This window comes from Arachis ipaensis, chromosome B06 (assembly GCF_000816755.2).
Source record: "Arachis ipaensis cultivar K30076 chromosome B06, Araip1.1, whole genome shotgun sequence".
In the NCBI taxonomy this organism is placed as follows: domain Eukaryota; kingdom Viridiplantae; phylum Streptophyta; class Magnoliopsida; order Fabales; family Fabaceae; genus Arachis; species Arachis ipaensis.
This window is the reverse complement of record NC_029790.2, coordinates 68,261,309-68,278,529: the sequence shown is the minus strand read 5'-3', so window position 1 is coordinate 68,278,529 and position 17,221 is coordinate 68,261,309. Positions and strand designations below refer to the sequence as shown.

The following is a 17,221-nucleotide window of genomic DNA, read 5'->3' as shown; positions in this document are numbered from 1 at the left end:
GGGGATGACCTAGGGGGGTCAGCCTAAGTGTGGTATCGTCGCAGGTTGGCGGCGTTCCATGTCCTTGGGACTTCGTCGCCGTTTAGCCATTCGAGCTTGTATGCTCCCTTTCCGACTACCATCTTGATTCTGTATGGTCCTTCCCAGTTGGGGGTGAGCTTTCCTTCACCCGGGGTTGGAACTCCGATGTCGTTTTGCCGTAGGACGAGGTCTTCGGGTACGAATTCTCTTTGAATGACGCCATTATTATACCTTAGGCTGATTCTTTGCTTTAGGGCTAGTTCCCTGATGTGGGCTATGCTTTTTATCTCGTTGGTGAGGTCTCGCTCTGCTTCTTCGTCGTGACCCCCGACCGTTCTCTTTGGGCTAGGGTCTCCTATCTCTACCGGAATGACGGCTTCCACGCCGTATGTTAGTCGAAAAGGGGTTTCCCTTGTGGCCGTTTGGGGGGTTGTTCGATATGACCATAAAACTGAGCCGAGTTCGTCGGCCCACAGCCCCTTGGCGTCGTCGAGTCGCTTCTTTAGTCCTTTGACAATTATTTTATTTGCGGATTCCACTTGCCCGTTTGTTTGGGGGTGCTCTACCGAGCTGAAACGGTGGGATACGTGCAAACCTTCTAGGAATTCTCTAAATTTCTTATCGGTGAATTGGGTTCCGTTATCCGAGATGATGATCTCGGGGATCCCGAATCGGGTTATGATTTGTTGCCAGAGGAATTTTCGGCATTGGGTCGCCGTGATGGAGGCCAGAGGTTCGGCCTCGATCCATTTAGTGTAATAGTCTATGGCGATGATGAGATATCGGAGTTGACCGGGTGCCGTAGGGAATGGTCCGACAAGGTCGATCCCCTAGGTGCCGAAGGGACGCTCTGCCGATATGATGCTGAGCTGGTGGGGGGCGGCCTGGTAGATATTGACGTGTCTTTGGCATTTATCGCAGTTTTTTACCAACTGCATGGAATCTTGGATAACCGTGGGCCAGAAGTAACCTGCCCTGATGATTTTTTGGGCTAGGGTTTTACCCCCTATGTGGTGGCCGTAACAGCCTTCATGGATTTCGCGGAGTATGTACTTCGTGTCCCTGGGTTCGACACATTTGAGTAAGGGTTGCGAGAATCCGCGCTTATATAGGTGTCCTGCGACAACTGTGTAGTTGGCGGCTTCCCTTTTTATTCGTTTTCCCTCTTTGGGGTCTTCTGGTAGTGTTCTGTTGTGGAGGTACTGCCGGATGGGGTAGGTCCATGATCCCTGGTTCGAGAGTGTCAGATACGTGTTGGTCGTTTGTCGATATGGATGGTGATTTAACGACTTCCTGGATTAGCGATTTGTTACCATGTCCTGATTTGGTACTGGCTAGTTTGGAAAGTAGGTCTGCCCTAGCGTTTCGTTCCCTGGGAATGTGTTGTATGGTAACATGTTCAAATCCTTCTTTTAGTTCGTTTACCTTGGTGAGGTATTGTTGGAGTAGGGGATCTCGTGTTTGGTAGTCTCCGTTAATTTGGGAACTAACTACCTGTGAATCGGTGTTGACTTCCAGGACCTTTGCCCCGACTTCCCGGGCTAGGGCTAGGCTTGCTAGGAGGGCCTCATATTCTGCTTGGTTATTCGATATTGGGAACTCGTATCGTATCGATTGTTCGATCATGACCCCATTTTGACTCTCGAGTATGACTCCGGCGCCTCCATAGGTGACGTTTGACGAGCCGTCGACGTGCAGTCTGCATGATTCGGGGGTGAGATTTCCCATCGGCCATGGCTTGTACTTTGATTGTGTTTCGGGGTTCGAACTTGATTTGGAATTGGGACATCTCGATGGACCACGCTAGCATTCTTCCCGCTAGGTCGGGTTTTTGTAGTACTTGTTTGACCGCCTGGTCGGTTCGGACCGTCACGGGGTGGGCCTGGAAGTATTGTCGCAGGCGCCGGGAAGCCGTGAGGAGTGCGAAAGCTAACTTTTCTAGACGTGTGTAGCGAGTTTTCGCGTCTTGCAGGACTTTGCTTATGAAGTAGATATGTTCTTGTTCCTTTCTCTCGTTTTCGCGGATGAGCGCCGCTGCGAGCGCTTATTCCGTTATGGAGAGGTATAGGTACAGGGTTTCTCCTGTCTGGGGTTTAGCGAGAACCGGTGGTTCTGCTAGGACTCTTTTGAAGTGTTGGAATGCTTCTTCGCATTTTGCTTCCCAGTTGAAAGGGCCCCCCTTCTTCATTAACTTAAAGAAGGGGAGTGCTTTTTGTGCCGATGCTCCGAGGAAGCGGGATAACACCGTGAGCCATCCGGTGAGCTTTTGGATGTCGTTAAGGTTTTTAGGGTTTGTCATTTCAAGGATGGCACGACATTTTTCTGGGTTGGCTTCGACTCCGCGTTGCGTGATCATAAAGCCGAGGAACTTTCCCGCCTCCATTCCGAAGGCACATTTTGTTGGATTGAGTCGCATCTGGTGTTTTCATAGGGTGTTCATTATGAGGTTAAGGTCGCTGACGAGTTGTTCGCCTGACTCAGTCTTGGCGAGCATGTCATCTATGTAGACTTCTAGTTTGCTTCCGGACAGATTCTGGAATATCTTGTTGACGAGTCTTTGGTAAGTGGCTCCGGCGTTTTTCAAGCCGAAGGGCATTACCGTGTAACAATATGTCCTTTCTAGGGTGATGAATGCTATTTTTTCTTCGTCAGGTCGGTGCATCGGAATCTGGTTGTAGCCGGAGTATGCGTCCATGAAGCTGAGGTATCGATGGCCGGATGCGGCATCTACTAATCCGTCGATGTTTGTTAGGGGAAAGGCGTCTTTTGGACAGGCTTTATTGAGGTCCGTGTAGTCGACGCACATTCGCCATTTCCCGTTAGATTTTTTCACCAGTACGACGTTGGCTAGCCAGGTCGTGTAGAGGAGTTCTCGGATAAAGTTGGCCTCGAGTAGGGCTTTAACTTGTTTTTTGACTTCGATGGCTCGGTCCGGTGACATTTTTCTTCTCCTTTGTGCTACTGGTTTAGCTTTGGGGTCCACGGCTAGACGGTGAGACATTAGGTCGGGGTTTATTCCCGGCATGTCGGCTGGTGTGAATGCGAATAGGTCTCTATTTTGCTTCAGGAGTTGGGAAAGATCCTCTTTAAGATCGTATGGGAAGTTCCTGTTGATGAAGTTGTATTCCTCTTTGGTTGGCCCTATTTGCAGTTTTTCAATGTCGCCTTCTGGCTCTGGCCTGGGTTGGCCGTCTTGTCGGGCGTCCAAGTCGGCTAGGAATATTCCGGCCGCATCTCGGGATTTCTTCCGTAGGGCTAGGTTGGTGTTGTCGCTCTTTCCAGCGACCTGTCTCTTTCTGCGCGTTTTGGTTCTCTGATGATTTTGGCGAACTCTGGGAGCTTGCCGTCTCTTATGGCTTGTTCGAGGGCGTCTTTAAGGTCGAAACAGTCTTGTGTTCTGTGCCCGTAACCTCGGTGGGAGTCGCAGTAAAGGGTTTTGTTGCCGCCCGTTCTTTCTTTGAGTTGTCGGGCTTTCGGGATGATGCCTCGATCCGCAATCTGGTGGTATATCTCGGTAATTGGTGCTGTCAGGGGCGTGTAATTAGAGAATTTGCCGATTCTTGGTGGTCGGTTTGTGTTTGCCAGTTTGGGGTGGTCCCTTTGGTTTTCTTTAGGTGGTGGGTTATGTCGGGGCGCCGAGTTGCCGTTTATTGGCGGCGACGACTTGGCTGACTTCCTCGTCATTGATGTAATCTTTGGCGACGTTCTGGATCTCGTGCATGGTCCATACTGGTTTAGTGGTGAGGTGTTTGCGAAAATCTTCGTTCATGAGCCCGTTGGTTAGACAGAGGCTTGCGACGGAATCCGTGAGTCCGTCGACCGTTAAGCATTCATCGTTGAAGCGGTCGAGGTATTTCCTTGTGGATTCTTCTTGTTTTTACGTGACCCCTAGTAGGCTGATGGGGTGTTTGGCTTTAGTGATTCTAGTCGTGAACTGGGCCATGAACTTTCGCGTTATGTCGTGGAAACTGGCTATGGATTCGTTTGGGAGGGCGTTGAACCATTTGATTGCTGGTCCAGCTAGGGTTACCGAGAAGGCCCTGCATCGGACCGCGTCGGCTGCTCCTTCTAAGTTCATCCTGGCCTCGAAGGCCGTTAGATGTTCCTGGAGATCTTTGGTTCCGTCGTACTTCATGTCGGTGGGTTTGTCGAAACCTTTAGGGAGTTTTGCTCTTAAAATCCTTTCTGTGAAAGGTGTGGCTCCCATTATTGTGTGGTCGTTTCTTGTGCGCTTAGTATCTCGGTGTCATCGATCTTCGTCCGAGTCGTGCTGACGACTCAGATCTTGGGAAGCGCTGCGGTTGTGCCTTTTGCTGTATCGCCGTTCTGGCGATTTCTCTTGTCCGTGGTTGCGTGAGGTGCTGCGACCGTTTCTCCTGTCGTGTCGCCGGGTTGGCGATCTGCCGTGGCGAGATTTTGACCTGGAAGTTGCATGGCTTCCGTGTTCGTTGTTGTGTCTTTCCTTGGTGGCCAATTTGCCTTCGAGTTCCTGGACCCGGAGGCAGAGATCTTGGATGATTTGTGCCGTTTTGTCCCCTTTTTTCTCAGGGTGTCGCAGTTTCGTGGTATGATCGTTCGCGTGGTGGATAGTACTCGCTATCCTGCCTTGGTTTATGACCTCCTGGTGTTCTGGGGTCGGATGAAGCGGTCGAGAGCCATCCCGGCTTGAGGAGGTTTCTTCCAGTACGTCCCCCATTCGGGCTTTGGATGGCGCAGGTCCCCACAGACGGCGCCAATGTACAAGATGTCTCTGGTACGGGTTGAAGGGTGGATCGGGAACCTGCGGGTCAAGGCGAAGACCGGATCGCTTGACTGGAGTGATGGGGGAGGTACCTGCAAAGACACTCCGACACTCAAGTCAAAATGGATCTGGGAGGTGTAAGGTGTGAGGAATGAGTGAATACCTGGAGGGACTTGGGTCCTCTATTTATAGGTGATGATGAGTATCTTATCTTATCTTATTTGGCTAAGATAAGGTAGACGTTTGAATTCGAAAGTTGGTTAGGAGCTCTGGAGGGTCGGTTTCGAGCCTTCTAGGAGAGAAGTGCGGGTTAGACCTGAGAAGCCGGGTTTGGGTATAGTCCCGGGTCCAGGATCCGTGGCTCGGATCCGTAACATATCCCTATCGATATATTTTTCTATTTTCTCCGCTTTCTCAATTATAGTAAAAATCAGTGATCAGTTAATTATAACTTTTAGTAATTATTTTTTAAAAATTAATTTTAACCACATATTTTACCATTCATATATTTTTTCTCTTTCATAAATTATTGTCTACCACATTTATTTACTATATGATAAATTAACATGATATGATCGTGGTTATGTCGTCAAACATGACAATATAGGATTTAATTATTCTCAATCCACTCTCCTTGATGATGACCGAACTTCTCCTTCTATCTTTATTAAATCACATGATAAAAATGTGTGTTAAGTAAGGATTAGGATAAGAATGAGGAAGTTGCTAAGAAAGTGAGTAAATTAACATACGTTTTTCATTTTTTTTTTCTTAAGGTATGGTTCCTGTCTCTCTTCAAACTTAGATTAAGGAAGTGGTGGATCTACATTTTATGGTATTTATTTGTTCTATTTGGATGGATTTCATTGACTTTTCTTGTACTTATTCATTGAAATAGCATGATTTTATGAATTTTTTTCTAATTGTGCTTAATTGTGATAAATATGCTTTTCATGCTTAAATTGCCAATTTTAATTCACTTTTCTCCCATTCGATGTCTTGATATGTTTGCTTGAGTGATTTAAGATTTTGAAGGCAAGAATGGCTTGAGAAAGTGGAAGGAAAGCATACAAAGTGGAAGAATTCAAGAAATAAAAGATTTGGAAAGCTGTCCATCCTGACCTCTCGGTACTAAATTGGTCGTAACTTGAGCTATAGAGATCCAAATGAGGCGGTTCTAGCGGCATTGGAAATCTAACGCCCGGGGCTTCGAAATGATATACAATTTGCTATAGTGGACATAAGTCTATGTGTGCGGACGCATACAACTTGTGCGTACGCACAGGTCAGAAAATAGCAAGTGTGTGGACGCACACATCTGTGCGTCCGCACAAGTCCTGACACGTGATCTCATTAACTGCAAACCGCTAACGGCGATTTCTGGGCCCCCAAAACCCAATCTAACTCATTTCTGAAGCTATTTCAAGCCAAATTGAAGAGGAATGAAGGGGGGAGCACTTAGGTTTAGGTTTTTACATGTTTTTGTTAGTTTTCTAGAGAGAGAAGCTCCCCCTTCTCTCTAAAACCTAGGGTTTTTAGTTTAATTGCTTTCTAATTTCCTGTTTTAATTCTTGTGTTAATCTAGTTTCTTCTATCTTTCCTTGTTCTATTGTCTTAATTTCATTACTTTATCTTGTCATCTTCTCCATTTTTGCCACTTTTATGTATTTTCACTCTTGCTACTTTAATATACATTTAATGCAACTTTATGTTCCATGCCTCTTTTATTGCTTTATTGAGTTGCTATCTTTATTATTATTTTTTTGCTTGGTAGTTTTAGCATTTATTATTTCTTGTCATTTTACCATGCTTTATTTTCACACCCACCAAGTGTTTGATAAAATGCTTGGTTGGACTTTTACCTAGTTTTTCACACTCTTGGTTTGGAATTGGATAATTAGGTGACCTTGAGTCATAGATGTCCATTCGATATTGTGATTAGAATTGTTAGTTGATTTAGTTTTCACTAACGCTAGTCTTTCACTAAGTTAATTAGTGAGTTGATTAGGACTTGTGGATTGAGATCAATTATGCCCTTTTGACTTATTCTCGATGTTAGGATAGACTAATTGGGATTAATTCTTAGCAATTATCATGTTTGTTGTCTATGATTATGATAGGAATCCTTAACTCCCAATCCTTGCTAAGAGTTCCTACTTTTTGCCACTTGAATTCTCTTTTTGATTTACTTGCTTTGAGCTTTAATTCCTTGCATGCTTCTTTACTTTCTTGCCTTCTAATTTTCTTGTCACTTGCAATCAAATCCCTTGCTTCCCTCATAGCCAATAATAGGACACTTAATTACAATTCCTAGAGAGAACGACCCGAGGTTGATTTACTCTTGATCTCGGTTTATATCTTGTATTGAATTTATTATTTGATCTTGAGAATTCATTGTTGGTTTGGACTATGCTACCAATGAATTGATTCTTGTTTTTGATTGATTCTAAATCAGCAATAATTCTATTTATCAAATTTGGCGCCGTTGTCAGAGAATTGCAATGGTGTTATATTGTTGGTTATTGTTAATATGTGAATAGTTTGTTTTTGATTGGTTGCTTGTTTTTTCTTATAAATATGTTTCTTAGTTGTTAGCTTGCCTTAATAAATTTTTGTTTTAAAATACATATGTGAATAGTTAGTAATTTTGTTTAAATTGTCTTTTTGACTTGAGTTATATGTTTAAAATTTTTTATTAATTTTTTAGATAGATAAAATAGTTTTGGATAGATTTTTATTTGTGCATATTATTAATGCTTTAAATAGTTCATAATTTTAATTTGAAAGGTGGAATTTTGGATTAATTCTAAAATTAATGTAAATAGTTGCATATTTTTATTAATTTCTTATTTATATATATTTTAGAATGTTGGGTTAAATCCTATGTAAAAAAAAAAACAAATTCTCTCTGTGCGTACGCGGTACGCATGGCTGGTTCGTACGTACACTCTCATGGACACTCTCTATTCGCAACATTTGCACAACATATGCCTACGCATGTTTGCCCATTTTTCTATCTGTGCGTACGCACCCCAATTCACCCCCTTCTGCTGGGAGCACCCGCACAGTTGGTGCGTCCGCATAACCCCACTTAGGTGAGCACCCTATGACTCCTCAGTACCCCTCTTCTCCATCCCTATCCTCCTTCTCTGTTTCACCGTCCACCCACCTCCAGCCACCGGCGACCCAACCCAGCCGCCGCAGCCGCCGCGCCCTTCCCTTTCTCTTCTTCCTCTCTCCCTGTCTCGGCCTCACCCCCGAGTCCTGAAACCACCGCGACCCCCTTTTTCACGCCAGTAGCAGCGCCTCACCTCCGCCAACCTTCTTCTCCTTTCTCCGCGAGCCCAGGACCGCAGCACCGCCGGCAACCCTAATCGCCGCTGCCCTGCTTTCGCCGCGCCTCTCCAGCCCCTGTTCTGTCCGCGATCCCACCTCGCTCGTCCTCCTCTTTTCATCTACGCCGGCGACCTCTCCGTGACCCAACCCTCTTCTCGTTCCAGCCGCGTCACCACACTCTCCTCCCTTCATCCATAATCACCGGCGATAACCCACACCGCCGCGCCCCTTTCTCTTCCCCTTTCCCTCTTCTAGCTTCTACCGAGCCCAGTGCCATCGCGACGTTACCCTCGCGCCAGAGCCCCATCTTCTCCTCGCCGAACCAGAGGAACCCCCACCAGAACCCCTTCCGTCGAGCTCAACACCGAGGCGCCATACCCTTGTTCCCTCGCCGAACGTACGAAGCCCTTCCCTGGCTTCGACCACCACCACCGTGACCGCCATCCCCCTATTCTCTCGATGCCTTCGAGCAGCAAGAACAGGGCGTCTCCCCTGTTTCTCAGCCTTGCAACGCAGCGCTGCCCTTCTTCTTCGCCACTTCAGTCTCTGAGTATCACCGCTGGTGCCGCCACTTTGGCCGGCCGCTTCCACCCTTCCTTCCCCTTCCTCCCTCTGCTCTGATTCTGCTTCCCAGGTTTAACCATTTTCTTTTTCCTTTACTTTGTTCTGTTTCGTTTATCATATTACAGCTAGTTAGTTCATTTTGTTTATCTTAATTTAGTTAGTTTATGCATGTTTAGTTGATTAGGTGGTTAGAGAATTTGAGCTGGATAGTGGATTTAGGGTTGTTTTGATTAATAATGCTGTTCGGAATGTTGCTCTTTCATGATTTGCCCCTGTGCAATTGATGCTGCTGCCTGGTTATCTGTTATTGCTTTGTTCTTGCTAAATGCTATTGGCTGAGTTCTTGTTCCCAATTGCAGTTCATTGTTGGATTCAATTATGAGTAATTGCTTGAATTCATACTGCTTGCTTCTGGAACGATTATCGAATTCAATGCAACGAATGCTTATTGAGTCCATTATATGTTGTGCATTGCTGCTGTTTTGGTTACTGCTGGATTAATTCACTGCTGTTCGGGTTGCTCATTTGTGATGGAATCACTGATTCTGAATTGCTGTTTATGATGTAGAATCACTAATTCTGATTTGATTTTTCTGATCGAATTGATGGTTAAATTACTGTTGAGTTCATTTGGTTAGTTGTTTGACTGATTTTCTGTTGAACTTCTGAGATATTGCTGCTGGGAGTGTTGAATTATTGTTGCTAGAATTGTGTTAAATATGTGGGTATGTGTGGATTGAAACTGGTTCCATTGACAACATTGCGGCTAAAATTGTTGAAGCCTGCAGTTTGGTTTGCCTTGATTAGGTTTGCTTGCTGGATAATTAATCATGCTATTATGCTTCTTAAGTTTGAATTTCATTTGGTTTGAAATGGCTTGGCTGAATTGCTGCTGAAGTCTTCTTTCAATTTTGCACTTGACTGTTTGAATTCAGATTGCCTGCTTGTTAAATGGTTCATTGTTTTGGTGCTGTATTTTTGTTCTTGCTGTATTTTGGCCCACTGTCTGATTTCCTTTGAAAACATACATGAATTTTGTGAATTTAATGGTTAAAGCATTCATAGGAAATCTGAATTGATTGTTTGAATTTGGGAAATAGCCAATTTATTGTTGAAATGCTGCAGGATTTTTCTTAAACTTGTTCATTAAATGACATTGTCTTCTTTGGTGCAACAAGTTTCTATTTGACGGATTTCTGTGTCAATAGAATCTTGTTTGCTAAATGGGTTTGGAAATTTCCTCATGAGCTTCCTTACGAGTTTTGGTCAATTCTTTAACTTCTTTGCTTCTTTTAAATCATGCGTTCTTCTTGAGCATTGAATATGCCTTAATTGAGTTTTAAATTGACCATAAACTTGAAATTCTTTTGAGATTTTGAGCCTCTTTTGCATAAACTTACAAGTTTGAAGGTTTTTCTATCTATGTGGCTGATTTGATTCATTTTATTCATGCCTAACGTACATTAGGTCACATAGATAATGAGGTTTTCAATTCTTGTTTCAACTTGTGACTTTCTTTCTCCGCGAGCCCAGGACCGCAGCACCGCCGGCAACCCTAATCGCCGCTGCCCTGCTTTCGCCGCGCCTCTCCAGCCCCTGTTCTGTCCGCGATCCCACCTCGCTCATCCTCCTCTTTTCATCTACGCCGGCGACCTCTCCGTGACCCAACCCTCTTCTCGTTCCAGCCGCGTCACCACACTCTCCTCCCTTCATCCATAATCACCGGCGATAACCCACACCGCCGCGCCCCTTTCTCTTCCCCTTTCCCTCTTCTAGCTTCTACCGAGCCCAGTGCCATCGCGACGTTACCCTCGCGCCAGAGCCCCATCTTCTCCTCGCCGAACCAGAGGAACCCCCACCAGAACCCCTTCCGTCGAGCTCAACACCGAGGCGCCATACCCTTGTTCCCTCGCCGAACGTACGAAGCCCTTCCCTGGCTTCGACCACCACCACCGTGACCGCCATCCCCCTATTCTCTCGATGCCTTCGAGCAGCAAGAACAGGGCGTCTCCCCTGTTTCTCAGCCTTGCAACGCAGCGCTGCCCTTCTTCTTCGCCACTTCAGTCTCTGAGTATCACCGCTGGTGCCGCCACTTTGGCCGGCCGCTTCCACCCTTCCTTCCCCTTCCTCCCTCTGCTCTGATTCTGCTTCCCAGGTTTAACCATTTTCTTTTTCCTTTACTTTGTTCTGTTTCGTTTATCATATTACAGCTAGTTAGTTCATTTTGTTTATCTTAATTTAGTTAGTTTATGCATGTTTAGTTGATTAGGTGGTTAGAGAATTTGAGCTGGATAGTGGATTTAGGGTTGTTTTGATTAATAATGCTGTTCGGAATGTTGCTCTTTCATGATTTGCCCCTGTGCAATTGATGCTGCTGCCTGGTTATCTGTTATTGCTTTGTTCTTGCTAAATGCTATTGGCTGAGTTCTTGTTCCCAATTGCAGTTCATTGTTGGATTCAATTATGAGTAATTGCTTGAATTCATACTGCTTGCTTCTGGAACGATTATCGAATTCAATGCAACGAATGCTTATTGAGTCCATTATATGTTGTGCATTGCTGCTGTTTTGGTTACTGCTGGATTAATTCACTGCTGTTCGGGTTGCTCATTTGTGATGGAATCACTGATTCTGAATTGCTGTTTATGATGTAGAATCACTAATTCTGATTTGATTTTTCTGATCGAATTGATGGTTAAATTACTGTTGAGTTCATTTGGTTAGTTGTTTGACTGATTTTCTGTTGAACTTCTGAGATATTGCTGCTGGGAGTGTTGAATTATTGTTGCTAGAATTGTGTTAAATATGTGGGTATGTGTGGATTGAAACTGGTTCCATTGACAACATTGCGGCTAAAATTGTTGAAGCCTGCAGTTTGGTTTGCCTTGATTAGGTTTGCTTGCTGGATAATTAATCATGCTATTATGCTTCTTAAGTTTGAATTTCATTTGGTTTGAAATGGCTTGGCTGAATTGCTGCTGAAGTCTTCTTTCAATTTTGCACTTGACTGTTTGAATTCAGATTGCCTGCTTGTTAAATGGTTCATTGTTTTGGTGCTGTATTTTTGTTCTTGCTGTATTTTGGCCCACTGTCTGATTTCCTTTGAAAACATACATGAATTTTGTGAATTTAATGGTTAAAGCATTCATAGGAAATCTGAATTGATTGTTTGAATTTGGGAAATAGCCAATTTATTGTTGAAATGCTGCAGGATTTTTCTTAAACTTGTTCATTAAATGACATTGTCTTCTTTGGTGCAACAAGTTTCTATTTGACGGATTTCTGTGTCAATAGAATCTTGTTTGCTAAATGGGTTTGGAAATTTCCTCATGAGCTTCCTTACGAGTTTTGGTCAATTCTTTAACTTCTTTGCTTCTTTTAAATCATGCGTTCTTCTTGAGCATTGAATATGCCTTAATTGAGTTTTAAATTGACCATAAACTTGAAATTCTTTTGAGATTTTGATCCTCTTTTGCATAAACTCACAAGTTTAAAGTTTTTTTAATCTATGTGGCTGAATTAATTCATTTTATTTTTGCCTAACTTTCATGAAGTCACTTAGATCATGAGTTTTCAATTCTTGTTTCAACTTGTGACTTTTATGCTTCGTTATAATTTGGTGTTTGAATTTTCCTTATTTACCTTTGTCAACACCAAAATGTCTCACCTTATGCTAAGTGGATGTGCCCACTATTCTTTGATTATATGCCCACTAAAATCGCATTACTCACTTCAGCATAAGGCATATTTTATTTTGAGAAGTTGAACATGAACTTGCTTGTTTTGGAACTTTGGAAATTTTCAGAATTTAGGGACGTTTTTGCTATGCCCATAACTTTTGCCTTTCTCTTTGTTTTCAACTAACTCTTTCTTTTCCTTTACATGACTTTGACCTTTGTTTTCTTTTTCAACTAACTTTTTCTTCTTCTTAACATAACCTCTGACTATCTTTTCTTTCTTTTCTTTTTCAACTAACTATTTTCTTTTTACTCACATAACTTTTAACTTTCTTTTTCTTTTCAACTAACACTAACTTTTTAACTGTTTTCTTTTCTTCACCCACCTTTTGACTTTTCCTTTCCTTTTCAACTAACTTTCCTTTTTAACCTTTTAACTATTTTCTTTTTTTTTTCCTTCGTGCATAGCAATAACGCTCCTTTCTTCTTTTTCTCTTTGATAAACAAGCAAGTTAGCTTTCTTAGATTCCTTTATTTGATTGGAAGTTACTTCTTCTAACTTGAATCTCATGTGTGCTTCCATTCAAATTTATATTATCTGTTCACTTCATACATATGCTGTTTTGTGACTTAGCTCTTTCCTTTTCAGCACCACCATCACTCTTGCAGCCACTTTTGTATGGTGACACAGTGACGACTCTTTTCACTCCGCATGGTGAGCACCGAGGACGGTGCTACATCTTAAGTGTGGGGAGGTTGTGCATCTTTAGCAAGCGCATTTTGGGTGACAAGCTTCATTTCCGAACACTTTTAGTTTAGTTTCTTTTTATACTTTTTAGTTGTTTTGTATATATTTTATCTTTTGAAAACCTTTTTACTTAGTTTATTGCACTTTCTTAGTTTATTGCACTTTCTAATTTTGCTTGTACATAACTTAGTATTATATTGTAGTTATGCATATTTTGGCATTTTGCTCTTAATCTTGGCTTTTGCATATGCTTTTTAGTTTTTTAGCTATGATTGTGATTTTGGATGATGTGATGATTGCACCTAAGTTTGATTTCCTATATACTTGCTATTTTGGGTTGATTGAAATTAGGAATTAAACTTAAGATTTTTGACCTTTTTCATCCAATCACATTATATACATATATAGAATAAATGTTAGTCAAATTAATGAAATTTCCAAGAAGCTTACTTTTTATATAGGGCATTGAAATTCAAATTGAATTGAGTTGAAATTTTTCATTGAAACTTGCATGATTTATACATTGTGGAATATGGTTTTGAGTTAAAGAACATACAACTTGTGAGTTTTTGAGCCTCATTGTGTGGTTATATTATTTGACCACTTATTTCATTCTTGTGTGTTGCTCTTCTTTATGATTGTAATATTTAGTTTGTTTAATTCTATACGTCCATTGTTTAATGTATATTTATGCATTTATGTGATTGAGGCCATTATTTCTTTATAGCTCACTTAACGCAAATAGCCTACCATTTCATTTACCTTTGTTTGCCACTTTGAGCCTATGAATACCTCCTTTTTGTTCTTTATTTTGCCACATCATTAACCTTGAGCGGAAAACAATGAAATATTCTTTATTTGAATCTTTGAGTAGCTTAAGTTAGTGAAAGTGTATGATGTTTAAGTGTGGGGAATGAAAAGATAAGAATAACTTGGTAGATAATATCTTTGAGTATGCTTTATTTTCACACCCACCAAGTGTTTGACAAAATGCTTGGTATGACTTTTACCTAGTTTTTCACACTTTTGGCTTGGAATTGGATAATTAGGCGACCTTGAGTCATAGATGTCCATTCGATATTGTGATTAGAATTGTTAGTTGGTTTGGTTTTCACTAACGCTAGTCTTTCACTAAGTTAATTAGTGAGTTGATTAGGACTTGTGGATTGAGATCAATTATGCCCTTTTGACTTATTCTCGATGTTAGGATAGACTAATTGGGATTAATTCTTAGCAATTATCATGTTTGTTGTCTATGATTATGATAGGAATCCTTAACTCCCAATCCTTGCTAAGAGTTCCTACTTTTTGCCACTTGAATTCTCTTTTTGATTTACTTGCTTTGAGCTTTAATTCCTTGCATGCTTCTTTACTTTCTTGCCTTCTAATTTTCTTGTCACTTGCAATCAAATCCCTTGCTTCCCTCATAGCCAATAATAGGACACTTAATTACAATTCCTAGAGAGAACGACCCGAGGTTGATTTACTCTTGATCTCGGTTTATATCTTGTATTGAATTTATTATTTGATCTTGAGAATTCATTGTTGGTTTGGACTATGCTACCAACGAATTGATTCTTGTTTTTGATTGATTCTAAATCGGCAATATAAGTGAGCTATAACACTTAGGGAATTATTCCGTTTTTACACCGACGCCCTTTTCCTTTCACAGAAAGCTAAGAGACCTTGTCCATACCTTCCTCTTCTCCTTGCACCACATCCTAACACGGCTCTGCTATGCTACGCCACCACCGCGGCTTTGTTATGCCGCACCGCTTTCGTAGCTCTGCAACTTTGCACCGCCGTCGTAGCTCTGCTACTTCGCAGCAACGACGTCGCAGCTCTCCTACATCGCACCACCACCTCGCCATGCTCTTCTGCTTCTTTGCTCACCACTGCTTTATTGTGCCTCCCGTCTCCTTTACTACTCGTGCCGCCTCTGCTCCTTCACAATAGGTAGGCTTTTAATTTTTTTCTGATTTAGGCAATTAGGGTTCCTAATCCCCACTCCCTAGTCACTAGCATGTATTAAATTTAATTAGAACTCTATATCACAATTCATATTTAATTAGGCTTTTTCTATGTCTAGTTCAATTTTAGTATGCCTGATTTAGTTACAATCATCTGTATTTGTGTTAGATGCTTTCTTGTGCAGAATCATTTGAGCATTGCTTGTTATTATTAGTGTTATACTCTTAGTTATGGATTTTTAGGGTTTTTGATTTCTAATTTTGTTGTTTCTAGGTTCTCTAATTTGGGATTTTGTTTTTTCTTGATTTAGCATTCATGTGAATGCATTTGATATAATAAGAGTTTGTTTAATGTATGTGTTTTGACAAAGTTTACTGGTAAACATAATTCTTCTGATCCATTACTTGTTGTCAAGGTAATTGTAAGCATTTTCCTTATGGTAAATGATTGTTACTTATTTTACTTTTTCCCCCTAATTGTTCTTGTCTTCCTTCCATTAATTTATATGTTTATTTTGTCATGAATTTTTTTTTTAAATTTTTGCTATAAATTTTCAGTGAGATCAGAAAGTACCAAAAGAGCACTGAGCTGTTGATCCGCAAGCTTCCCTTCCAGCGTCTTGTCCGTGAAATTGCTCAGAATTTCAAGGTATATGACTGTTATATTGAGGTATTCTTTCTGTATTCTTAATTCTTTTATTGTCCACAATTTCTGTTTATAAACCCTCTACATCCCCTTCTCTCAAGTATAGTTATTTGCTTTCTAAGTTTTAGTACTAAATATTGATACTAAAATATAAAAATGTAATTAATAAACTAATGTGATTATACTATAGTTGACTTTGATTTTGCTTGTGGCAAGTGGAAATTTCAAGCTCAATTTTAGAAGTTCTCAAAAGCTTGGGAGCTTATCTTTTCTAGTATATTTTCACTCTCATTTAATCATTTTTTTGGTTTGTTATTTTCTCAAATAGGTTGTTTGGATCACTGGTGCTAAGCATAACTATGCCTTTCTTTTCATTAATTTCACATATGAATAGTATGTTAATGTTGTTTAGCTATGAAGATTGAAACTCTGAGTGATCCCTAATTTTTTTTTAAGATCACTGTCGCAGGCCATTGCTGCAGTTACAGTTGCAATTGTCTTCTCTTCATCAATTGATTCTTGCCAAAATGGTTGTGTTGCTGCTTGTGTCCCACTCTGTCATCAAATTACTGTCAAGGGAGTAACTACTGCTCATTTTTCAAATCAATTTGCTGGTGTAACACTCTATCACCCTAAACCTTACCTCTAGCCGTAAAGCAAAGGATAACAAAGTGCCACGACAGTTCTAAAGCTCATAATATAACATATATTCAAGAATTTATATAACAAGAAGCCTGATGAAGAAATAAAAGCTCAAAGTCGCATAAAGCGGAATTACGAAAATGCGAAGCGTTTACACACAATAACTAAACGCGTTGGCAGAAAAAGATACAAAATATAATATATACATATATAACCTTGTAGATAGCTCCATGATATACAAGGTAATAATTAAAGTAAACAAGATATACATAAGTATGATATACAAAAGGAAAACTATTCACCGCCTGCGGAGTTTAGGCCAACTAGTCAAGAGATACAACAGAGTTTTATAAAAGGTTTACTTCCTATCTCTCAAAGATTAAAGCAAAAGCCTCTAAGGCAAAAAAGTTATATAAATACAAAAGATGAGAGAATAACTACAACAAAAGTAAGGTAGAATAACACAAAGGAGAAACCATCCTCCATCTGTCACCATGTCCACAAACTCACTGAGGTGAATTTGCGACCTGCATCTGAAAAATAACAACAAAATATTGTATGAGAATCGGAGGTTCTCAGTATGGTAATAGTGCCCAATATGTAAGATATAAGGTTTCGGGATGCCAAAGGCAATCCTAGAACTTCACATCGAATATAGATATTCAACCATAATAAACGACAACCTATAAACCATAAATAGGGTATTATATCTTAAAGGATGTCTAACTAAAACTAGTCACCACTGTCCCAACGCCTTCGCCGACCTAACCTCCATGCGATCCTATTGCTGCCGCCTACCGAGCCTTCTCAAATCCAGTAGAAAGCACAAATAGAACAATTAACAAGTAGGCATATGATACATTTAGACACAATAGAA

The 17,221-nt window shown here is 41.2% G+C and overlaps 1 protein-coding gene across 1 annotated transcript; it reads right to left on the bottom strand.

The window, feature by feature from the left end:
* LOC107646932 lies at positions 8,051–10,627 on the bottom strand. The gene is made up of 4 exons (XM_016351075.1): positions 10,472–10,627; positions 10,168–10,369; positions 8,387–8,721; positions 8,051–8,284 (listed from the first exon to the last, which is right to left on the bottom strand). The coding sequence occupies exons 1-4, from the start codon at positions 10,625–10,627 to the stop codon at positions 8,051–8,053; spliced, it is 927 nt and encodes a 308-aa protein (XP_016206561.1).

Coding starts and splice junctions, on each gene's coding strand:
- LOC107646932 (XM_016351075.1), bottom strand. CDS start 10,627: ATGGCGGTCACGGTGGTGGTGGTCGAAGCCAGGGAAGGGCTTCGTACG. Junction 10,370..10,471: donor GATGGGGCTCTGGCGCGAGG/GTAACGTCGCGA, acceptor TTATGGATGAAG/GGAGGAGAGTGTGGTGACGC. Junction 8,722..10,167: donor GCGGAGAAAGAAAGTCACAA/GTTGAAACAAGA, acceptor CCTGGGAAGCAG/AATCAGAGCAGAGGGAGGAA.